The sequence below is a fragment of the Pomacea canaliculata genome, linkage group LG2 (assembly GCF_003073045.1).
Source record: "Pomacea canaliculata isolate SZHN2017 linkage group LG2, ASM307304v1, whole genome shotgun sequence".
Taxonomy (NCBI): Eukaryota; Metazoa; Mollusca; class Gastropoda; order Architaenioglossa; family Ampullariidae; genus Pomacea; species Pomacea canaliculata.
Genome location: NC_037591.1, coordinates 171,231 through 197,217, shown reverse-complemented (window position 1 = coordinate 197,217; position 25,987 = coordinate 171,231). Strand labels below are relative to the sequence as shown.

Here is a 25,987-nt window from a genome sequence, read left to right as displayed (position 1 = left end):
TACGGAAGAACCGTGGGTGTATGGAGGCTTCCGATAAAGTTAGTGCAGGAGCCATCACAGAGTGGAGACCAATGCTTCAGCAGACAGTGCTGTTCTACCTGTCCGTCGTCCTTCCCGCCCGAGCTGCCATCCGTATCAGAGAGCGACGACTCCTCTCCCAGCGACAGAGAAGTCTAGAGATATACACGTAATGTCTACGATGACTGCAATGCCACCTACAGCCGCCGAATGCCAGTACTGGTCACATAGCCATTCGCTTCCAACGGCAACAGCAGGCAGTCCTGACAGTCCTTTGTCCCTGGCTCTCCTCCACGCTCAAGAGCTGTCTCCCACATATAACACTTCTGTGCTTTTGCCTCCTTTTACTCCTCTACACTGGCATGTATGCCTAACTTTGCTGCATAAGGAACATCAGGCTTATCACCAAGCCACTCTTGACCCTAATTGGGACGCTTGCTGATATTTAGCAACAATGTCTCATATTTGAGATATCTAATAATTACATATAAGAAGGTTTTAGTATGTTAAAATGAAGGCATAAGGATCTGATAGTGTTCTAAGTGCATTTTTCGTAAAGCCGCTTTACCAGACATACATGAACTTTTAATTGTTCAGCCTTATTTTACGGTATGGAAATTCTCATATTATTAATTAATTGGAATGATATGTCCCTTGTAGAAGGGTAGAGATGATAATGTGCATGTTGTTATCTACAACAGGGTAACTGTACTTTTTGGTGTATTTTGTACATCATCCAATTGTATTTACAATTCACTGTTTTTTGTAAATCTAAAGGTCTATAAGTTTAGTTTTAGTTTAATTATTCCTTGGCACTCTGCACAGAGCACAGTGCCGCACCATCTCACCTTTAAGTATTTGAAATTGAAATATTTAAAAGTATTAATTTAAGAAAAAAATCCTATGCATTGATTTGTCGGTGTTTAATTAATTTATAGTCTTTTTTCTCTTTTTTGAGTATCATTTATTCATTTTTATCACAAATGGTCACCATTTTGTACTTGCTATTGTATAATGTAAATGTCTCCTGGGTTTATTGCCAACGACACGAAATATGTTTTAATTACAACAAATGTAAATCTTCTCTGTACGTCATTTATGCCATGTTTGAAGTGAAACTGTGAAAAGTATGTGTGAACTGTGAAACATTTACATTAGGTTTCAAAAACATTTTTAAAACGTTTAAAACATGTGTCCTTCGAAACATTTAAATTAGGTTTAAAAAACATTTTAAAAACGTTTTTAAAACATTTACATACGAATATTTATTAAATGTTTTTAAAATGTTTTACAGAAAAATGTTTATAAAACGTTTTAAAAATATTTTTAAAATGTTTTACAAATGTTTGCAGAAAACGTTTTTAAAACATTACTTTGATGTGCATGATAAACATTTTTAAAACGTTTTCTGCAAACCTTTTTAAAATGTTTTATGTAAACATTTTAAAACGTTTTTAAAACGTTTTTAAAACGTTTGCATGCTATCTGGGATATATATGTATATGTGTGAATGTGTGAATTGGTGTATGTTTTTGTATGTATGTGTGAATGTGTGTATGTGTGTATGTGTGTATATGTGTGAATGTGTATATCTGTGTATGTGTATATGTGTGTATGTGTGTATAAGTGTATATGTGTGTATGTATATGTATATGTATGTGTATATGTGTGTGTATGTGTGTATGTGTACAGCTACTGTAGGAAAGGACTGGCGATGGCGAAGCTGATGTGATTGTAGAGAAGCCGCTCATCTAGAGACAAACAGCCCACAAGATGGCCGCCCTTGTCTGTCAAGAGGGTGCTGTCGAGTGACGTCCCTTGCCGGCGGACAGGTGATTACCGCAGGGCCAGCGGACACCTTCAGTGGCGGCGACAACCGCAGCGGCTTCTGTAAAAACCTCGGCACACAGTCCTAATGGCCGGCCCTTGACAACAGCAAAACTCACCCAGCAACTACTCAAACCACTTTTGTGGATTTCCCGCGCTTCTAGGCATCGGCGCAAAGACGGAGTGGAGGGCCAGGGCTGTAGAGTGCTTTCCCTTGGCAGCTTCACCTGACTCCTCCCTCTAACCTCCCTGTAACCCTCCCTCTAACCCTTGTCTGGCAGTCTGTCAGCTGTCAGCACGGACAGGAGAATGATGCTGGCTACTGGAGAGACTTGTCCACCCACTCGCCACTTCCTGCACCTCCACTAAGCCTCTCCCTCCCACACACACACAACCTCTATTCCTCCTCCTCCAGCCTCGCTCTCAACTTGCCAACCGCCACAAGCTCTCTCCTCCCTCCTCTTGCCCTATCAACTGTTTGAAGGCGAGATCAATAACATCATGTAAGCCTGTAACTGTCACACCAGGCACTCCCGGCATCAACCAATCGCAACGCTGGATCCTGAGGTTGGCGCCGGACCTGCGCGAGATAAATAGTGTCCGTTGCAGCATCTTCATCTCTCCGCCACACTCCGGCCACCCGTCAACCTCAAGGCTGACTTTGTAAAACTCGACATCTTGAATGTTGAGACTTTGTCCTCTCGCCTTCTTCTCACTAAACGTCACATTGTTCAACACGTCACATTAACCACCTTTGTCTCACTTGTGATCGCAGATTCTTCCAGAAGAAGTGGGAGCGGACACCTTGTTTGTGACCGGAACCTTGTCCCTCGTGCGCCAGTACCTCTCTGACGTCACCATGGTCTGCACGTGCCCCCGCCGCCTGCTGCTCACCCTGCTGCTCCTGGCCACCTGTGCGGCCTCCAGCATCAAAGGCACCGACAGTCAGCTGACACACTCGCTGATGCAGCGCTCCGCACCTGAAGAGGTGAGCCACTCACTTATCATCGCGTAGATAAAAACAAGAGGCTCGGTGTTAGTGCGAGGGTGTGCAGCCTGACACCTGGCGCTGCTCACCTGGGGTCTAGACGATGTGTAACAGAGGAACCTGGGGTCTAGACGATATGTAACAGAGGAACCTGGGGTCTAGACGATATGTAACAGAGGAACCTGGGGTCTAGACGATATGTAACAGGGAGGTAGTCAGGGGAACCTGGTGTCAACGGTTTGCTAGAGCCGACAGCCTGGTGACGTAGAGAAAGTCACGTGCTATCATGTCACATAATTAGCACAGTATGGGGAGACAATCCAGTATTTAACCACCAAGCCAGTTACATTGTAGTGTTTGCGGCAAACTCACCAGGTATAGCCACCAGTCTACAGTGTCGGCATAGCAGCGACTAGTAGTCTAGTCTACAGTGTCGGTATAGCAATGTCTAGTCTAGTCTACAGTGTCGGCATAACAACGACTAATAGTCTACAGTGTCAGTATAGCAGCGACTAGTAGTCTAGTCTACAGTGTCGGCATAGCAGCGACTAATAGTCTAGTCTACAGTGTCAGTACAGCAATGTCTAGTCTAGTCTAGTCTACAGTGTCGGCATAGCAGCGACTAATAGTCTAGTCTACAGTGTCAGTACAGCAATGTCTAGTCTAGTCTAGTCTACAGTGTCAGTATAGCAGCGACTAGTAGTCTAGTCTACAGTGTCAGTACAGCAATGTCTAGTCTAGTCTAGTCTACAGTGTCAGTATAGCAGCGACTAGTAGTCTAGTCTACAGTGTCGGCATAGCAGCGACTAATAGTCTAGTCTACAGTGTCAGTACAGCAATGTCTAACAGTGTCAGTATAGCAGCGACTAGTAGTCTAGTCTACAGTGTCAGTACAGCAATGTCTAGTCTAGTCTAGTCTACAGTGTCAGTATAGCAGCGACTAGTAGTCTAGTCTACAGTGTCGGCATAGCAGCGACTAATAGTCTAGTCTACAGTGTCAGTACAGCAATGTCTAGTCTAGTCTAGTCTACAGTGTCAGTATAGCAGCGACTAGTAGTCTAGTCTACAGTGTCAGTACAGCAATGTCTAGTCTAGTCTAGTCTACAGTGTCAGTATAGCAGCGACTAGTAGTCTAGTCTACAGTGTCGGCATAGCAGCGACTAGTAGTCTAGTCTACAGTGTCAGTACAGCAATGTCTAGTCTAGTCTAGTCTAGTCTACAGTGTCAGTATAGCAGCGACTAGTAGTCTAGTCTACAGTGTCGGCATAGCAGCGACTAGTAGTCTAGTCTACAGTGTCAGTACAGCAATGTCTAGTCTAGTCTAGTCTACAGTGTCAGTATAGCAGCGACTAGTAGTCTAGTCTACAGTGTCGGCATAGCAGCGACTAGTAGTCTAGTCTACAGTGTCGGTATAGCAGCGACTAGTAGTCTAGTCTACAGTGTCAGTACAGCAATGTCTAGTCTAGTCTACAGTGTCGGTATAACAACGACTAATAGTCTACAGTGCCGGCATAGCAGCGACTAGTAGTCATGTCTACAATGTCAGGGTCAGGGTTAGGATTAGTCTACAGTGTCAGCGGATGACAGTCACATGTCAGTCACACACTCAGGTGCAGCAGCCGTTGTTGCTGATGTTCAAGTAATATACCCCCCCCCCCCCGCCCTCTACCGTTCAAAAAGTTTTCTTGTCAGTTGTCAGTCGGTACCAATGGTGTTACACACAGCGTGACACCTGTGAGGACCTCGGGCATGTTTGTGTCACAACTATCCACTAGCCTCACTTTGGACTGGATGAAGTTAGAGATACAGTTAGTGTGACATGTCAATATGTTGTGACATGCGTACATGAGCCACTTGTCAGATTCATGGCAAAGTTCAGTCTGAGACACAATTTAATATTTTTTTATAAAACAGACGATTGGACAACAAGAAAAAATGTCGCTGGTCCTGCTCGTGGACGTCGCCGATGTAATCTACTAATATATTTCTTGGACGGTTTTCCAAAATATTTGATTTCTGCCATAGGGACATACTTGTCTCAGGCTATTTGTGGACAGCAGCGATTTGAGGTGAAGATTGTTGCCATCGTTACTCATCCGTACACTGAGTGTGTCACACAGACTAAAATGACTGGCGTAGGAATCTGACCTCCATGACAGGATGAAACAGTTTGTGACCCTCCGCACGCTAGAGAGTCTGCTAGTCTGTATCGGCCCTGATGGTAATGAAGGTAAGTGGTCCACCATTCCCATGTCTTCAACATTGCTGTCAATGCTCCACCTTCTGTCTTCAGGCGATGTCCAGAGAGCGGATCATAGCCAATCGCGTGCTGGCACGCGTCCTCGACATGACCTTTGACATGTTTCGCGACCTGGGTGCCAGCGAGGACGAGCTGAAGGAGCTCCACCACAAGCGCAACAGGATTCAGACCTGTTATTTTCAGGCCATCTCCTGCTACTAACAGCATCCCGACTGCTAGGTTAGGAGCCTGTTCCTGCTGCTCACCACAGAGATACACAGACATATATAGACACACATATATAGACATACATAGACACGCAGAGACAGACAGGGGAGGGCTTTGGTCACCTGTAAACATTCAGCTGGAAAGGCCATCTGCTGTGCGACTGACAGAAATTTCAATGGTTCATGGGAAGCCACACTTCCAAGAAGTCGGACTCCCTGAAATTATTTGCATTTCTTCACAATAAAAATGTTTTGTTCCACCAGAGTTTTATTCAATTAAAACAATCTTGACGCGCGTGTCCTGCAGCAAGAGGGAAGAAAGTGAATGAGGGGAGAGATGCGAGTATGATGAGGATAATGAGGCAGTTACCACGTGACGCACACTGCATGCTAACCACAACCCCCGGGGCCCAACTCAATTCTCCTCGAGGGCCCTTCACACGGCCTCCGGCAGGCTGGCGGCGGCCACGCGGAATTGCGCGGCACGACGTCAACAACTGCGGACAGCCAGGGCCGACAACTCCCGACAAATAGCGACGACAACTCCCGACAGCCAAGAGCAAGGAAATGTAGTGCCAGGAGTTTGGGGGGGGGGGAGAGAAATAATTTGATTTTGTGACCATGTTAGTGAAGTGCACGTGTGCATAAGTCAACATGCGACCTGCTGGCTGACGGTGGCTGACAGGTCGCCTGCTCAAATTATCTCCCTCTTCTGGCCTCTTCATTTGCACACTACGACAGTACAACAATACAGTCTACATAAATGTCTTCACACTACTGGACAACAACACAGTACAAAGCTGTACACGTTACAGCAATGACTTAGTACAGCGGCACAACAGTACAGCACATGCCCACACACACATCAGACATGCACACACACATCACACACACATACCACTCACACATCACACACACATGCCCACACACACATCACACACACATCACACACACATCACACACACACATCACACACACATCACACATGCCCACACACATCAGACATGCACACACACATCACACACATCACACACACATCACACACACATCACACATGCCCACACACACATGCCCACACACACATACCACACACACATGCCCACTCACACATGCTCACACACACTTGGCCACACACATATCACACATGCCTACACACACATCACACACACATCACACACACACACACATATCACACATGCCCACACACACTCACACACACATCACACATGCCCACACACACATGCCCACACACACATCACACACACACATATCACACACACATGCCCACACACACTTGGCCACACAGATATCACACATGCCCATACACATGCCCACACACACATGCCCACACACACATGCCCACACACACATGCCCACACACACATGCCCACACATGCCCACACATACACGCACAATCAAACACGTAGACACACACATATATCTACACACAGACAATCCAACACATGTACAGCGTGTCCTCACTTGACCAGCAGAATAAGGTCTGTGGGCCAGTGTGTGGACAGTGAGTTGTGACCACAGAATGTGGCGTAGACATGAGTTTGTTGTCATGTTGAGGGCTCAGTGGAGACAGCACACCCGAGACTCACTGGTGTTGCCGTGCACACAGGACACGAGGCTTTACACTTCAGTGAACATCGCGTGCAGCGACCACAGCTAAAGGATCCACAGACCATGGCAGTGTTCTTACCTGGACATGTTGCTGACCCCAGTCAGAGGTCAAGGAACAACACACAGCCACTGACATTTGAACTTGTACCAGCGTCCTGACACTTGCCCTCTAACGATTATCTTGACACAGTTTGAGACAAAGTGATCAGTGAAGAGCAAACGCAATACATTATATAGATATACAAACTGACACAACCATACACACAATTTCTCTTGACAGTGTGTACAAGAATGAAAACACCAAACTAAGTGAGACAAAGACCTGTCACCAGGTGCTCAGTCATGTCACTATGTGGCTTGACCTCAGCCAGGTCACATGATGTTGTCATGATCAACTGACTGCTGAGTGACGTCTTGTTACTGGCAACACACAGCCCTTGACTGACAACAGCCAATAGCACAGACTGACACTTGCACACTGACACTCACAGCCAGTAGCACAGACTGACACACACACTGACACACACACTGACACACACACACTGATACTCACATAGCCAGTAGTGCAGACTGACACTCACACACTGACACTCACACACTGACACTCACTGACACTCATACAGACACTCACACACTGACACACACTGACACTCACACAGCCAGTAGCACAGACTGACACTCACACACTGACATGCTCTGCTGAGTCAATCTTTTTACACTCATCCGCACTGGTATCAAATGAAACGTGTGTATGTACATGTCGGTGTAGAGAGATGTGTGTATGTGATGTACATGTATGTGTAGAGAGATGTGTGTATGTGATGTACATGTAGAGAGATGTGTGTATGTGATGTACATGTATGTGTAGAGAGATGTGTGTATGTGATGTACATGTACATGTAGAGAGATGTGTGTATGTGATGTACATGTATGTGTAGAGAGATGTGTGTATGTGATGTACATGTACATGTAGAGAGATGTGTGTATGTGATGTACATGTAGAGAGATGTGTGTATGTGATGTACATGTATGTGTAGAGAGATGTGTGTATGTGATGTACATGTACATGTAGAGAGATGTGTGTATGTGATGTACATGTAGAGAGATGTGTGTATGTGATGTACATGTATGTGTAGAGAGATGTGTGTATGTGATGTACATGTAGAGAGATGTGCTCATTGATGAACATATGTGTGAACACCTTTGTAACGGGGCTTCTCTACATTCACACAAACCGTTTTTAAATACCTGCAGGCATCAACAGGGCGAGAACTCTCATTACAGTTTGTGTACAACTCGCTCTTTATACCTGTGTGTGTGTTGCTGTTGTTGTTGTTGTTGTACTCAGCCCGTCATTATCAATATTTGTGAAGTCTGTCTGTATGTATGTGTGTGTATATGTGTTGTTGTTGTTGTACTCAGCCCGTCATAATCAATATTTGTGAAGTCTGTAAGTGTATATGTGTGTTGTTGTTGTACTCAGCCCGTCATTATCAATATCTGTGAAGTCTGTATGTGTGTGTGTGTATGTGTGTGTGTTGTTGTCGTACTCAGCCCGTCATTATCAATATTTGTGAAGTCTTTATGTATATATATATATGTGTTGTTGTCGTACTCAGCCCCTCATAATCAATATTTGTGAAGTCTGTATATATATATATGTGTTGTTGTCGTACTCAGCCCCTCATAATCAATATTTGTGAAGTCCGTATATATATATATGTGTTGTTGTTGTACTTAGCCCGTCATAATCAATATTTGTGAAGTCTGTATGTGTATATATGTGTTGTTGTTGTACTCAGCCCGTCATTATCAATATCTGTGAAGTCAATATCTGTAAGCAAGCCGCCAGTGACACGTACACACGCCATGTGTGACCACCGATGTATGGATTAAACTTTCTCCAGAGCTGGAGGTGTGGGCAACAGCTGGGGTGGGTCCGGCCTGAGAGGTGAGTGGTTGGCTAGTGACAGCTTCACTCGGCCGCCTGCACTCGCACCAACAAGATGGCAACTTGCTGCCTCCTGCTCTTGTGCTTCCTTCTCTGCAATGTCGCTCCTGTTATTCTCGATGACAGCGTCAACGCCGGTGATGAGTCACTGGACCTCACCTTGGACAGCAGCAGCTTCCACCGGCGCCGCCCCCAGACCAGGCGTGGAGGGCAGATGAGGATTCAGGCCAAGCTTCCGACGAGGATGCAGGTGAGGAGGATACAGGTGCAGCGACAGAGGACGTCACAGGAGTGAGAGAAGTGGTCAGACAGGACGAGAAGCAGCTGCACATCGTACAGCTCCGCACTGACGTCAACAGGAGCCGCGTGTACGAGGGCGACTTCCATCATCCATTCCACATCCCAGACATCGCCGACGACGGTAAGCCGGTTGTCAGCTGGTCACTACACCCTTCATGTCGGCAACACGAGTTGCTTCCCTTAAATACATGTCGAGAGAGAGAAAGAGAGAGAGGATGTTGGAGTGATGACGAGTGATGACAGCTTAACTGTCGAGAGTAAGTTGACGAATGGATTGTGTCAGCGAGGTCCAACAGCGCATGTCATCATACACATGGCACAGTCGTGACAGCAGCACGTGACCTCTATGACGATGTGTCATGAAAACTGCAAGTTACACGCTGGTCACAGGGCCACGTCATCGTGTTACCTTTGTCGTGGCCCCGCCCTCAGTCTGCTCGCCCTGCATGTGTAATAGCAGCCAGTGACTAGCGCCACCTTGTGTCAATGACACTCGTGGTGTCAGTACGTGGCATGACAAGCTCCACCATGTGTCACGTGCACGTGTCACCTGTATTGACCATCTCTGACGGGTACATGAAGGCTTGCTCGGCCTCTAGTGCTGTAGGTCGTTGTTGTTTTGTTGTTGTTGTTGTTGTTGTGTTTGGAATTCTAACGTTATTTATTTTGATTCCAATCGTCCCCAATATTGAGATTTCTGCGTTACGAGTCGATCATCGATAGTATTTGTTTTATAATCTTTGTGTTCACAGTCTCTATGAGCGTGTTTACAGTCACAGTCTGTGTTCACAGTCTCTATGAGCTTGTTTATATAGTCTGTGTGTTCACAGTCTCTATGTGCGTGTTTACATAGTCAGTGTTCACAGTCTCTATGTGCTTGTTTACATAGTCAGTGTTCACAGTCTCTATGTGCTTGTTTACATAGTCTGTGTTCACAGTCTCTATGTGCTTGTTTACATAGTCAGTGTTCACAGTCTCTATGTGCTTGTTTACAGTCACAGTCTGTGTTCACAGTCTCTATGTGCTTGTTTATATAGTCTGTGTGTTCACAGTCTCTATGAGCTTGTTTACAGTCATAGTCTGTGTTCACAGTCCCTATGAGCTTGTTTACAGTCATAGTCAGTGTTCACAGTCCCTATGAGCTTGTTTACAGTCACAGTCTGTGTTTACAGTCTCTATGTGCTTGTTTACAGTCATAGTCAGTGTTCACAGTCTCTATGTGTTTACAGTCATAGTCTGTGTTTACAGTCTCTATGTGTTTACAGTCATAGTCTGTGTTTACAGTCTCTATGTGCTTACAGTCACAGTCTGTGTTTACAGTCTCTATGTGCTTGTTTACAGTCATAGTCAGTGTTCACAGTCTCTATGTGTTTACAGTCATAGTCTGTGTTTACAGTCTCTATGTGTTTACAGTCATAGTCTGTGTTTACAGTCTCTATGTGTTTACAGTCATAGTCTGTGTTTACAGTCTCTATGTGTTTATAGTCATAGTCAGTGTTCACAGTCTCTATGTGCTTGTTTATATAGTCTGTGTGTTCACAGTCTCTATGTGTTTACAGTCATAGTCAGTGTTCACAGTCTCTATGTGTTTACAGTCATAGTCTGTGTTTACAGTCTCTATGTGTTTACAGTCATAGTCAGTGTTCACAGTCTCTATGTGTTTACAGTCATAGTCTGTGTTTACAGTCTCTATGTGTTTACAGTCATAGTCTGTGTTTACAGTCTCTATGTGTTTACAGTCATAGTCTGTGTTTACAGTCTCTATGTGTTTACAGTCACAGTCTGTGTTTACAGTCTCTATGTGCGTGTTTACAGTCATAGTCTGTGTTCACAGTCTCTATGTGCTTGTTTATATAGTCTGTGTTCACAGTCTCTATGTGTTTACAGTCACAGTCTGTGTTTACAGTCTCTATGTGTTTACAGTCATAGTCTGTGTTCACAGTCTCTATGTGTTTACAGTCATAGTCAGTGTTCACAGTCTCTATGAGCGTGTTTACAGTCACAGTCTGTGTTTACAGCTTCTGTGCGTTCAGTTAGGTTACAGTCTCGGTCTGTGTGTATAGTTTGGATGTGTGAGCAGTCCTAGCATGTGTGTGTGTGTAAAGTTTGTCCGTGTGTCTGTGTGTTTACTAGTTCACTACACCTACCGACGTTTCCGCAAGATGAAGCTGGTGGAGCAAGGTCGGTACTGGATGGGAACCAACGACCCGCGCTCACAGACCGGCGAGTTTCCGGTGCGCGAGGTGCACGTGCGCAGCTTTTACCTGGATGTCTTCCCCGTCATCAATGCTTTCTACTGGTGAGACCGCAGCGCCCCCCACAGTGGCGGCAGCCCTCACACGCTATCACTAGTCGCATTCCAGTCGCTAGTAGCATGCTAGTCACATGCTAGTCACAGGCTAGTCACTAGTCACATGCTAGTCACATGCTAGTCACAGGCTAGTCACTAGTCACATGCTAGTCACAGGCTAGTCACTAGTCACATGCTAGTCACATGCTAGTCACAGGCTAGTCACAGGCTAGTCACAAGTCACATGCTGGTACCTAGTCGTATTCCAGTCTCTAGTGACTGTAGTCACATGCTAGTCACAGGCTAGTCACTAGTCACATGCTAGTCACATTCTAGTCATATTCTAGTCACTAGTCACATGCTGGTTACTAGTCGCATTTCAGTCGCTAGTAGCATGCTAGTCACATTCTAGTCACTAGTCACATGCTGGTTACTAGTCGCATTTCAGTCGCTAGTAGCATGCTAGTCACATTCTAGTCACTAGTCACATGCTGGTTACTAGTCGCATTCAAGTCTCTAGTGACTGTAGTCACATGCTAGTCACATGCTAGTCGCTAGTCACATGCTAGTCACATGCTAGTGGCAGTGAAGCTCAATTCACACCGCGCTTTTCCCTAAAAGTCAATAAGTCACAAAGGCAGTGAAAGTCTCGCATTTCCGCTGAGACACTTGTGAGTAGCTTTGTATAAAACCTTCTCTCTGACACAGAGGTCACAAGCTGTTCTAACAAACAAAAGTCTGCACCCGATATTTTTGCTTCTTGTAAACATGTCTGTCACATTGCAGTGTTGTTGTGCTCGTGACACCCGTACTTCACACCTTGAACACGGGCCTTAGCGCATGCGTGCACATGATCTTGTGTATGCGTGTGCGTATATATATATATATCCTTGTAGCATGTGTGCATGTAGAAAGAAATATATCGGTGCACTTTCAGGGCATTCCGCGCTAAGAAGAAGTTCGTCCGGAGTGAGGCGGAGGTGAAGGGGTGGAGCTGGGTGCAGGAATCCTTTGTGTCTAACGCCACCCGCGCCGCCTACAGCACAGAGGGACCCACGGGCTGGCTGGCCGTCAAGAAGGCTCGCTGGGACAGGGTGAGTGGCTGACTGGGACAGGGTGAGTGGCTGACTGGGACAGGGTGCGTGACTGGGATAGGGTGGGACAGGATGAGTGACTGACTGGGACAGGGTGAGTGGCTGAGACAGGGTGCGTGACTGGGATAGGGTGGGACATGATGAGTGGCTGACTGGGACAGGGTGAGTGACTGGGACAGGGTGGGACAGGGTGAGTGGCCGAGTGACTGGGATAGAGTGGGACAGGGTGAGTTGCTCAGACAGGGTGAGTGGCTGAGACAGAATGACTGGGACAGGGTGGGACAGTGGCTAGCTGGGACTGGGTGAGTGGAGAAGTATCATAGTGTGTGTCCGTGATGGCGGCACGGTGTCAGACCAAGAGCGAGGTGACAAGAGGTGACGTCACGACTCAACTGTGACTAGCACTTGACGGCAAATATCAGGATACAGTCAGTATGACATTAATGTTTTCAGTAAACAATAGGACACAATATGACAGCAACAGGTTTACAGCAAATAATTTGCTCACGGACTGGTGACAGGGCCTGCAAGTGGAGTGAATGTTGTGAAGATGTGACCAGGGCCGGCGTTAGGCTGTGTTGCGCCCTAGGCGAAAGAAAAAATTCTGCGCCCCCCCCCCCCCCACCTCACAAAAAGTGAACCATGTTATATCATTTGTTTTGCAATTTATTTAGTCCTGGTCATGAAATTGATGCTTAAAACCTCACTTTTCTTGTTTTTTGTTGTGCAAAACGAGTTATCAGTTCCTTCAGATTGAGTGCATTTGCCAAGTCATGCTCAATAGACATGGTGGTCAGCCCAGTCAGTCTCTCTTGCAACATTGTTGATCTCGTATAGTTTTTAATTAATTTTAATTTTGGGAAACTTCGTTCTGCACTGGCAACAGAAATTGGAAGGGTCAATAAAATTCTGAGAGACACTACAACATTCGGCACAATATCAAATAGCTTATGTTGGATTATGAATGTTAAGACTTCTTTGGGGTTCATGTTAGGCTTGGGAAGTCTTCTAGCCACAACCTGAAATTCAGAACAGAGTTCCTCCACGTCAGTGTCTTTGCTGTCTGTGTGCATTAGTGCCTTTTCCAAGACGTCGCAAGATAGTAGAATGTCCTTCCTTGGTTTTTCAGAAATGCTTTGGATATCATAAAGAAATCCAAATAATGCACTGTGCTCCTGATTCTGTTTAAATCTGTCTTCAATGGACGCAGTTCAAACAAGAAAGCTAGGCTGAAAATATCACCAGTAATTGATTGCGGCGGTCTGTCTCAGAACTCAACACGATTGTGATGTGCTAAAGACCTCAAGACTGTCACGGACCCGTTTGTGCAATGAACAGCTTTTGCAAAAAGTGACACCACGCTATCGCAACCACGTATGCATCCACACAATCAAAATAAGCACTATAAGAAATAAGGAAATGAAATTAATGTAAAGAAAGACATAAAATCGTGTTAATAAAATATATACAGCTATGTCACAGTGTATAAAATTCATGCGCGAACTTATCTGTACAAACTCTCATGAGTGGCTGTAGGACAGTAGCACTGTTCAGTCTTGCACGGCTAAATGCAGTTCACAACCTTTACTGACTCAGCTGTGGAGGATGATAGCTCCAAGCACCGCCGAACAGACGATTACAAAGTCAATTCAAACAGCAGCACGAGATGTCTGCAGCGCTCAGAAAAGGTTTTCACATCGTCCTGTGGGTTTTAAGTTCAAAGTTACAACCTCTTCCCCAGTCTCTGGGCTGTCCAGCCCTGGTTAATGTGATCTGACTTTCTTTTACAGTGGTAGAGATTTATCTCTACCCTTCTCCACCACCCACTTAGGTCCTTTCAATCTCACGACTGCTCTCATCTCTCTTCTTGAACACTCTCACGGACAACCTATAAAACAAGCACAAGTAACATGCGCACATAGAGACACCTTTGTCCAGTCTTCTAGTCTGATCCGACTGGTCATGTAACTGTGACAGATTTATCGCTACCTGTGGGCCTGTCCACTATAGCACACTCCATCGGCAAGTGCTTTACAATGGTTCTCTTCTTTCTCTCATTACAGAGATGAACTAAACAAGTAAAACCGAACTGTCATACATGTTATGCTGGCTTAAAAATAGTAAAAGTGGTTTTCTACAAGATATTAACCAGAAAAAATTACGCCCAACGATGAGGCATTAGACCCCACAGGAAGTGTCAAAGAATGGCTTACTAAAATTAAATCTTTTTCGAGAATTTGCTGCAGATTTGAAATTAATAACTTATAAGTAAGAACTACTTTTTTTCAGAAAGGTACGTCTGTTTTTTCAATTGCAGGCGTGCATCAAAACACACATGGATGCTTGCAGCCTCCCAAATCAGACGTACACTTATGAGTAGGGATTTCAAACACTAAAAAAAATCGTGTAAAAGGTTTATGGAGTCGTGGTACTACAACTGATGGAGACAAGAAATGTGTAGCACCTTGCTCTGGTCTTATTTTGCTGTGTGGTCTAAAACTCAAGCTATCACAGCTTCCAGCATCAGACCACCCTGATAGCAGCTACTTTGTTCCCCATCCAAGTCACACCACAGTCACACCTCAACAGGTGGGCGGGGGAGCAAGGTCTGTCAAGAGAGAGTCTTCTGGACGCTAACAATGCAAAGTTGTAAATCATTGGTGTCAGCTCCCCAAACACAGCCCAGTGATCAACACTGCTGGTGTCCAGCATAGGGTTAGGTGAAAACAAGAGAAGTATATAGACTGTAGGTCTTAGTACGCATTATCTCTTAAATAACCAATTTCAAATATTCTGTCATATGGAGCATAACAACAAGCTAGCCATTCAAACTGTAGAAAACGAATGCACTCTTAGATAATAAAAATAAACATTACAATTTGACAACTAAATTAAACGTAATACCAAACGAAAAGAAATTAAATAATTAATAAGAAAGATTAAATATTCACGACCATGAGTCACACAGTAAGTACAAGACTATAGGTCATCAGTGTCAGTAAATAGATATGATATAAACTTCAAATGGCTCTACCTTGATGTTTGTCTGCGAAAGACTTTAATACTCTTATTAACTAAGAACGCGTTCGTGACATTAGGTAAGTTCCTTCGGGTTAAAAGTTCGTAAGTGTAAACAATATTGAGCATAAAACAGTTGTCATAACCACAGAGAAACTCGCGTAGCAAACACAAGTCCGTGTTGTTGTCACTGAATGTAGCTGCAGTGTTTTCCAATGCATAAGTGTGGAACCTCTTCAATAGTAAGATAGAGAAAGAAAGGTGGAGCTTGGTAATAGTGGAATGCGGTCCACTTCCACCGTAGGGTCTGCACTGACCAGGCCCCATCCACCAACCCGCCCCTCGTGCTGTCTATTCTCCGCCCTCTTCTTCCCCGCTGGTTAGCTGGTCACTTCAAGTGCGCCCTGTAATAATGGGTTTTCCTATACTACATCACTACATGAACTGAGAAACTCGGTGGTGAAGTCAACCTACAAGCCGAGGAAAAGGTGCCTTCCACCAACGCCGCCCCTCTCAACTCCCTTCCCCGCCCCTCTGCCGCCCTCTACTTGCCTGCCGGTTAGCTGTGGTCACTGCAGGTGCGCCCTGGGATAATGCGATAGTGGGGTTTTCCTGTCATACATGTACTGAGAAACTAGCGTGGTGGTCAGTCTACAAGCAGAGGAAAAGTGTCCTCCTAATATCATTTTGTGAAAATGACATTTTCACCTAAAATTATTCATTAAAAAAAAAACAGCAGGCCATTTTTTCCGCCCCCCTCGGTCGCTGCGCCCTAGGCGATTGCCTAGTTCGCCTAATAGGTAGAACCGGGCCTGGATGTGACAGCACCACGTGGACAGCCGAGCCGCACGTGCTGAGGGAGTTTCGGTGAAAGTATGAGTGTCAGCCTTTCTCACAGCTTACTGTCTTGTTTAGTTTACTGTTTACACCATGCTTGTTTGACTGTCTACTAATGGACGTGGTCTTGTAGCCGGAAGGTCCTGACAGTGACCTGGAGGACAGGTGGACTCACCCTGTGGTTCACCTGAGCTGGCACGACGCCAAGCGCTACTGTGAGTTTCACGGCAAACGCCTGCCCTCCGAGCAAGAGTGGGAGTTCGCTGCCAGGTCTGGCCTCGTAGGTGAGTAGATAGATGCTTCATTACTGTAACTAACCTGCTAGGTCACTCACAGGTATGGACAGGTATTGACATTGTCACTATACCTGTATAGTATACCTGGTCACTCACAGGTATGGACAGGTATTGACATTGTCACTATACCTGTATAGTATACCTGGTCACTCACAGGTATGGACAGGTATTGACATTATCACTATACCTGTATAGTATACCTGGTCACTCACAGGTACAGGCCTATCGCCATAGCTGGGTGCTTGATGTTGACAGTTACCCACTAGGTCCGATCTGGTGCAAGTATATTGTTGAAGACCAGAAGTACATTGGTGTAGACAGGAAGTACATTGATGTATGCATGAAGCAGTACATTGATTACATTGACAGTACATATACACCGGAAGTATACTGATGAAGACCGGAAGTACATTGGTGTAGACAAGAACAAGCTTGTAGCTCGCCGCCATACCTGGATGATGAGCTGGATGGAGAGACCGCTGCACGCTGTGCACATCCGGCAAAGGTAGGCAGGGAAACAAACTGGTTAGATGTTGGCACGTGCTGGTCACAGCCAGGTCACGCAGGTCAACTACAGGTGAGATCGCGTGTGACAAAGGATTGCTACTCACAGTCGTGTCTAAGTCGATACAAGCGGTTGGCACAGGACATCCACACAAAGATGGCTGCTGGTCAACCAGCCAGAGGAAAGGTAGATTTTGTGCCTCCTGTGGTCACGACTGTGACAAGATGTGACGGTCACTGTCGTGCTTCACACCACTTCACATGAGCCCCGCTAAGCATTGTGTGTCCTCTCACTGCGCCCTCTCTCGTCTTGTCTGGCGGGCCACTCACATCCAGCCAGGCCTGAGTTCGGTGTCGGCGGACTCTGGTGTCTGCTTCCGGCGCGTGGTCATGATGTTCGTCTGTGTGTAGACTGCTAGCAGTCGTGATGTCAACTTGTTCACACAACTTTCTTTGCCTTTTTCGTTGTAGCCGAAGAGTATCCATGGGGAGATAACTGGGAGCGTATGCGGGCCAACACCTGGCAGGTGATTCTACTCACTGTCTAAAGTAACGGAAAGTAATTTAGAACAACAATCCATAAACAAACATGAAACGTGTCTGACATGAGAGACGAAAGTATGCAATGGTTCATAAATTAAACTGACAAAGGACGTAATGACGTAGTGACGTAGTGAAGTCATATTTCATGTGTGAGAGAAGGTGTCTGTGGGCACTCACCTCCCCTGACTGTACGCGTGCAGGGTAAGTGGCCCACTGGCAACAATGAAGCAGACGGCTACAAAGGGACATCACCAGCAGACGCCTACCGGCCACAGAACATGTACGGTGAGTGGTGAGTATAAGGTGAGGGTAACGTAGTGTAATGACTTGCTGTACTAACATGTACGGTGAGTGGTGAGTATAAGGTAAGGGTAACGTAGTGTAATGACTTGCTGTACTAACATGTACGGTGAGTGGTGAGTAGAGGGTGAGGGTAATGTAGTGTAGTGACTTGCTGTACTAACATGTACAGTGAGAAGTTAGTAGAGAGTGAGGGAAATGTAGTGTAATCCTTCTATACTAACATGTACGGTGAGTGTGTGAGTAGAGAGTGAGGGTAATGTAGTGTAATGACTTGCTGTACTAACATTACAATGAGAAGAGAGTAGAGAGAGTGAGGTAATGTAGTGTAATCCTTCTGTACTAACATGTACGGTGAGTGGTGAGTAGAGAGTGAGGGTAATGTAGTGTAATGACTTGCTGTACTAACATTACAATGAGAAGAGAGTAGAGAGAGTGAGGGTAATGTAATGTAATCCTTTCTGTACTAACATGTACGGTAGTAGAGAGGGAAGGTAATGTAATGACTTGCAGTACTAACATACACGGTGAGTAGAGAGTAGAGAGCGAGGGTAATGTAGTGTAATGACTTGCTGTACTAACATGTACGGTGAGTGGTGAGTATAAGGTGAAGGTAACGTAGTGTAATGACTTGCTGTACTAACATGTACGGTGAGTGGTGAGTATAAGGTAAGGGTAACGTAGTGTAATGACTTGCTGTACTAACATGTACGGTGAGTGGTGAGTAGAGGGTGAGGGTAACGTAGTGTAATGACTTGCTGTACTAACATGTACGGTGAGTGGTGAGTATAAGGTAAGGGTAACGTAGTGTAATGACTTGCTGTACTAACATGTACGGTGAGTGGTGAGTAGAGGGTGAGGGTAATGTAGTGTAGTGACTTGCTGTACTAACATGTACAGTGAGAAGTTAGTAGAGAGTGAGGGAAATGTAGTGTAATCCTTCTATACTAACATGTACGGTGAGTGGTGAGTAGAGAGTGAGGGTAATGTAGTGTAATGACTTGCTGTACTAACATTACAATGAGAAGAGAGTAGAGAGAGTGAGGGTAATGTAGTGTAATCCTTCTGTACTAACATGTACGGTGAGTGGTGAGTAGAGAGTGAGGGTAATGTAGTGTAATGACTTGCTGTACTAACATTACAATGAGAAGAGAGTAGAGAGAGTGAGGGTAATGTAGTGTAATCCTTCTGTACTAACATGTACGGTGAGTGGTGAGTAGAGAGTGAGGGTAATGTAGTGTAATGACTTGCTGTACTAACATTACAATGAGAAGAGAGTAGAGAGAGTGAGGGTAATGTAGTGTAATCCTTCTGTACTAACATGTACGGTGAGTGGTGAGTAGAGAGTGAGGGTAATGTAGTGTAATGACTTGCTGTACTAACATTACAATGAGAAGAGAGTAGAGAGAGTGAGGGTAATGTAATGTAATCCTTTCTGTACTAACATGTACGGTAGTAGAGAGGGAAGGTAATGTAATGACTTGCAGTACTAACATACACGGTGAGTAGAGAGTAGAGAGCGAGGGTAATGTAGTGTAATGACTTGCTGTACTAACATTTACGATGAGTGGTGAGTAGAGAGCGAGGGTAATGTAGTGTAATGACTTGCTGTACTAACATGTACGATGAGTAGAGAGCGAGGGTAATGTAGTGTAATGACTTGCTGTACTAACATGTACGATGAGTGGTGAGTAGAGAGCGAGGGTAATGTAGTGTAATGACTTGCTGTACTAACATGTACGATGAGTGGTGAGTAGAGAGAGAGGGTAATGTAGTGTAATGACTTGCTGTCAGGACGTAGCAAAAGTGATTGACACTTGTGATGAGAACGTTTTACGTCCTGGGAGATGATTTTTACATTATATTGTGATGACAGGTGCTTACCTGCTGCTACGTTATGTCATGTTACAATGTCATGACACGGTTTATGACCTTTTTATTATCATGTGGATATGTCAGTAGGTGATGACAGGGCTTATGGCATGTAGGGATGTCATGACAGGATCTATTATCACAATGCTTTCCACGTCTCGTCAAGTTATATTGAGTTATCATTGATATTATCATAAGTATCATAAGGCGGTATGACATGATGTGCTTGGCTGTTTGATGACATGTCACGGTGATGTCATGGCAGGCTTTTACGACATGGTGGGTAACGTGTGGGAGTGGTGTCAGTCTCGCTACTACGAGCGCCTGGTCAGTCGAGACCTTCAGGTGCACATGCACGTGCTGAGGGGCGGCTCCTACGTCGACAGCGTCGACGGTGACGTCAACCTTCCTGTCCGCAACGGTCAAAGGTCAGCACTGAGGTCAGCTGTCTGATTGATGTCAGCTGCTGTAGGGAGTCTGTTTCTTATAGCTGGTCTTTAATACAAATCTAACACTAGACTCCAACTGATTGTTGTCCCCCCTTTCCACACCAGGTGGCCGGACATTTGGCAGTGTGAGTGGCTCTGCTAGCACATAGGTGTTTAGACAGACTTGCTAACGTTCTTGCAGCTGACTTCAGGACAGACTGATGCCTAGAATAGGTGGAGGGGAGGACAGCTGCATGTTTCCCAGACTTCTGGACAGACACCACGCTACTGTCGACAATGGGTTGTGGCAGAGACAAAGACTGAACATAAACACGAGTAACAGCAATTGAAACACGAAAGCCGCTAGACACAAAGTACATGTTGTGGTCATGCTTGTGTGTGCAGGATGGGGCAGACTCCGGACTACACGGCGGGCAATGTTGGCTTCCGGTGTGCGCGCAGTGCGCCGGATATAGAGGTGGTGCGCAGAAACAAGCCACCGGCAGCCAACGTGGAAAAGAGTAAGATCCCCAAAATCTACCGCAAACCCAAGGCCACCCACACACAGAGCAAACAACAGAAGGACGAGTTGTGAGGCTGGCTGACCCCGGTGACATCAGCTGTCACTCGCTCTGTGCCATTCATCAGTTGTCAGTTGTCTTCTTTTAGTTTTACTTTGTGTGTGCGCGGCGTCTACTCGGAGTTTAGGGAAGAGCCAAGTAGTGTATGAAAGCCTTTACTGTCACTGGTGTGTGAAAGCCTTTACTGTCACTGGTGTATGAAAGCCTTTACTGTCACTGGTGTGTGAAAGCCTTTACTGTCACTGGTGTGTGAAAGCCTTTACTGTCACTAGTCATTGAAAGCCTTTACTGTCACTGGCGTGTGAAAGCCTTTACTGTCACTAGTCATTGAAAGCCTTTACTGTCACTGGCGTGTGAAAGCCTTTACTGTCACTGGTCATTGAAAGCCTTTACTGTCACTGGTGTATGAAAGCCTGTACTGTCACTGGTGTGTGAAAGCCTTTACTGTCACTGGTGTGTGAAAGCCTTTACTGTCACTGGTGTGTGAAAGCCTTTACTGTCACTGGTGTGTGAAAGCCTTTACTGTCACTGGCGTGTGAAAGCCTTTACTGTCACTAGTCATTGAAAGCCTTTACTGTCACTGGCGTGTGAAAGCCTTTACTGTCACTGGTCATTGAAAGCCTTTACTGTCACTGGTGTATGAAAGCCTGTACTGTCACTGGTGTATAAAAGCCTTTACTGTCACTGGTGTATGAAAGCCTTTACTGCAGGGGTCTCAAACTCATATTAACATGTGGGCCGCAGTGGAAAGTAACAGCCAGTCAGCGGGCCGCACCACGAAAAGAAAATGTTTTTTTCATTAAATTTTACGAACACTACTGTCACTGCAGTTAAATGCTAAAATAAAGTTTTTATAATTATTAATTACATTTAGTGTAGTTTATTACATGCACAGGCAGTTTAGTTTATTAAAATAAGTTGACGTTGTCTCTGTCACTAATAACGGGGGTAATTTTCACTGCGGGAGTTAATCACCAAGCACAACATACATATACACCGCGGACGTGGCCGAGGGCCGCACAAAAATGTTTCGCGGGCCGATTCGGCCCGCGGGCCGCGTGTTTGAGACCCCTGCTTTACTGTCACTGGTGTGTGAAAGCCTTTACTGTCACTGGTGTGTGAAAGCCTGTACTGTCACTGGTGTATGAAAGCCTTTACTGTCACTGGTGTGTGAAAGCCTTTACTGTCACTGGCGTGTGAAAGCCTTTACTGTCACTGGTGTGTGAAAGCCTGTACTGTCACTGGTGTATGAAAGCCTTTACTGTCACTGGTGTGTGAAAGCCTTTACTGTCACTGGCGTGTGAAAGCCTTTACTGTCACTGGTGTGTGAAAGCCTGTACTGTCACTGGTGTATGAAAGCCTTTACTGTCACTGGCGTGTGAAAGCCTTTACTGTCACTGGCGTGTGAAAGCCTTTACTGTCACTGGTGTATGAAAGCCTTTACTGTCACTGGCGTGTGAAAGCCTTTACTGTCACTGGTGTGTGAAAGCTTTTACTGTCACTGGTGTATGAAAGCCTTTACTGTCACTGGTGTATGAAAGCCTTTACTGTCACTGGCGTGTGAAAGCCTTTACTGTCACTGGCGTGTGAAAGCCTTTACTGTCACTGGTGTATGAAAGCCTTTACTGTCACTGGCGTGTGAAAGCCTTTACTGTCACTGGTGTGTGAAAGCCTGTACTGTCACTGGTGTGTGAAAGCTTTTACTGTCACTGGTGTATGAAAGCCTTTACTGTCACTGGTGTATGAAAGCCTTTACTGTCACTGGCATGTGAAAGCCTTTACTGTCACTGGCGTGTGAAAGCCTTTACTGTCACTGGCGTATGAAAGCCTTTACTGTCACTTGTGTATGAAAGCCGTTACTGTCGCTGTTGTATGAAAGCCGTTTTTAACCAAAACACATGACTTGATTACTTTACCTCTCATGGGCAGCAGAGAGTGTTGTCAGCATGAGCCTCAACCATGGTACTTATTAGCCAAATTAGGTCTAGATATATTTTGATATAATCTGATGAATTTTTACTTATCAGCATTGTTCCATATATATTTTGATATGATCTGATGATCTCTTACTGAGTAGGGTATGCCAGACATATTCTAATCTCACAGAATCAATTCACGATTTTTCAAATATGCTGTTAATATGAGGGCTATTATTATCTGTTGCCTTTGTCTGTTAACATGATGACTGTTAGTATCTGTTGCTTTTTTTATTGACATCAGCTGTTTATGTAGAGGTAACCTACTTTGAATGTTAAATTAATGTCAAAGTTAATGTACAAAACAAGTATCAAATTTTATGTACTAGACAAATGTTAAAGCTCATGTACAAAACAAGTGTCAAAGCTCATGTAGTAAACAATTACTTATAAAATCAAGGTTGGCAACTTGTGAGTGTACTAGTGTGGTCTTATGGAACATATCAGCATTACAACAGACCTTCGAGTGGCTTCAACAAGAAGCTGTCAGGGCAATGTTTTTTCAGCATGTCATATCATATCATGTCAGGTTTCTCTAAACCTTACAGGTAGTTTGACTGAACAAAGTCAGTGGATCTTCATGTTAGGTCAGTATAATTTCGCTGCCACTGGACTTGTAGGACTCAACATAATCAGTTGGCCTGCATATGGTCAGAGGAAAGACTAAACACAGCTGGTGTGTCTAGGATGACATGGACAAACCTGACAGCATAGCCTCAAAAGCTTTTACACACTCATCTCATTCCACGCAAATACCGGCTGCCCTACAACTTCCAGGCCGATACCCGACTTCCAAAAGATTTAAACGTCCTCAGAAATAGCGGCACAAGTGAGATGGTAACAAATCAGGAGGGGCGGTTTTTCAAAGGGTAGACTATATACCCGAATTAGCAATATACAGCAAATCACTGTTTACACTTTGTAATAGGGGTGGAAACAACTTCCTAAACATTTGTTGTAATTTTGTTAAACAGGATATCACCAGAAGCAGAAGGCGATGGCGTCATCACACCACTTACCTGCCCATTCCTTGATAAGGCTAGGTAGGTGTCACATGGGAGAGCACTCTTGACAGACGTCTCTGTGTGCCAGGCACAGTTCTATCCCTTTGTTCGTAAACTACGCAGTTTCGCACCGCTGAATAGTTGTACAACAGGACTGGGGAACCTTTCTTCATTCGAGGACCATTTTAATATTTATAACATCATTGGTAGAGCATACAAAATTATCTGCATAAAGATGAGGTGGTAGTATTTGGTGAAGCTGTAGTTTCTCTACAATGTTTCTCTACAATGTGCACAACCCAGCCTGCCTGGCTGTCCTCTGTCACCACAATCCGCCCTTTCATGATTAGGTGAGCAAAAAATGTGCTCTGATCTTATGAAAAGCACAGAGAAAAAATTGTTCGGAGAATGTTAGAAATATGTTTATAATTAGAAAGGTCCTAGAGGAGACAGGGTATAATTATAGTAACCTAACATTTTGTTTTAATGCACAATTTTCTATTTGTGGTTGAGCAGTGAAAGTACAGCAACAACACCACCAACACAAAATGACTATATAGTACACGTACACACATCCTGATGGAGGAGTTCATGGCATTTACAAAATGTCTATATACACGTGCTACACACGCAGACATGCATGTGCATGCACAAATAAATTCATGTCCAAACATCCAATTCATGTCATGTGTATTGTATTCGTGTTCAAATATGTAATAACGGTTTCTGTGTTTTGCATCATCATTGCTGTCGTCGTTGACGACGTCGTCATTATCATTATTTGATTTAAAGGAGGACAGCTATGGTGGTTCTGTTCATTACTTTGTGATAATTTGTCTTCTTCTCACCCTGAATGTTTCTGTCGGTAACCCTCTGAGTTTAATGGGCGTAAGAGGGGTGAGACGAAAGAACTGACCTACTTGTTGACTGGGTACTTGACCCCGATCTATTATTGATGAGTGCACGTTATACCGACAGGTCGGGTGTTAGTCACGGGTGGTTGAGCTAGGATGTAGTTGACTGAGTTGAGGTCAACTGTGATGGTGGCACCAGATGGCGCGTGACGGTGTGTGTGTGGAGGGGCGAGGGGGGCTGGGCACAGATAATGTAGAGGACCATGAAGAGAGTGAGATGTCTGAAAGTTAGATCGAGGTTTCTTCACAAAAATATTTATCGCTTAGTTTTGAGCCGAACTGCCGAAGAATGGGGGTAGGGTATGACATCATAAAAATCAGACGTTATTCGCTAAGAATACAAGAAAAGAAAACATTCACGCCAACATTTATACATATATGTGTATAAAGATATTTGATAGAATGTGAAGAAGACAGTCGTCGTCTACTGACGATACCTATCTGTCATTTGGCTGTGAAGGTAACGAGATTTTGCACGTGTTGAGAGCATATGTGCCTAACATGGCGGCTCCTGTGCATGCACCCAGTTGATTAGCAGACAAGGTACTGGATGCACATTGGTTCTTGAAGAAAGAGAAACAAACTGACGGAAATTTTGCTTATTCGTCTGATCATTATCCTGAGGGTTAAAATTCCTGTGGCTTTTCCATGGACTATGGAAAGGGAGGGAAATAGTCTTGTGTACAGGGTTACAGGAGTAGTCATGGACAACACTGGCACAATGTGAGGGACTGCAGTCTGCTATGGAATATGTCAACTCAGTGAAATGTTTTTGAGCACTATGATGTTAAAAGGGTCAAGTCAGTGTTTCTAAAACCCAAATTTTTCTCCTCTTGTCAAAAGCCACAATATTCCTCCAACTTTATTCCCCTTCCCCCCCCCCCCCAACATTAAAAACTGAACACTTCTGGATCCTTCCTTCTAACGGCGCCTTTAAAACCCTCGCCATAAAGATGGTGGACATGCGAGTCAACTATGACCCCGAGTGTCCACATAAAGAATGTCAATAGTCACGTGACCACGTGATGTGTACGTCGCCATAGAGTATGGACGTTGTCACCTTAAACACTCAATTCACGGACTCACTTGTTTTATTTCTCTCTTCTACAATTTCGTTTTTCTCAGCAAAACAAAGCAGACATTTTTTTTTA

The 25,987-nt window shown here is 44.8% G+C and overlaps 1 protein-coding gene across 1 annotated transcript; it reads left to right on the top strand.

Annotated features, from left to right (window-relative positions):
- The first annotated feature begins 8,858 nt into the window (after positions 1 to 8,858).
- Positions 8,859 to 21,214, top strand: LOC112558263 (sulfatase-modifying factor 2-like). The gene is made up of 8 exons (XM_025228619.1): positions 8,859 to 9,300; positions 11,313 to 11,478; positions 12,407 to 12,563; positions 16,552 to 16,702; positions 17,690 to 17,745; positions 17,962 to 18,046; positions 20,199 to 20,361; positions 20,767 to 21,214. Exons 2-8 carry the CDS (start codon positions 11,342 to 11,344, stop codon positions 20,954 to 20,956), a joined length of 939 nt encoding a protein of 312 aa, XP_025084404.1. The 5' UTR covers positions 8,859 to 9,300; positions 11,313 to 11,341; the 3' UTR covers positions 20,957 to 21,214.
- Positions 21,215 to 25,987: the final 4,773 nt, after the last annotated feature.

Coding starts and splice junctions, on each gene's coding strand:
- LOC112558263 (XM_025228619.1), top strand. CDS start 11,342: ATGAAGCTGGTGGAGCAAGGTCGGTACTGGATGGGAACCAACGACCCG. Junction 18,047..20,198: donor CCGGCCACAGAACATGTACG/GTGAGTGGTGAG, acceptor ATGTCATGGCAG/GCTTTTACGACATGGTGGGT. Junction 20,362..20,766: donor CCTGTCCGCAACGGTCAAAG/GTCAGCACTGAG, acceptor TTGTGTGTGCAG/GATGGGGCAGACTCCGGACT.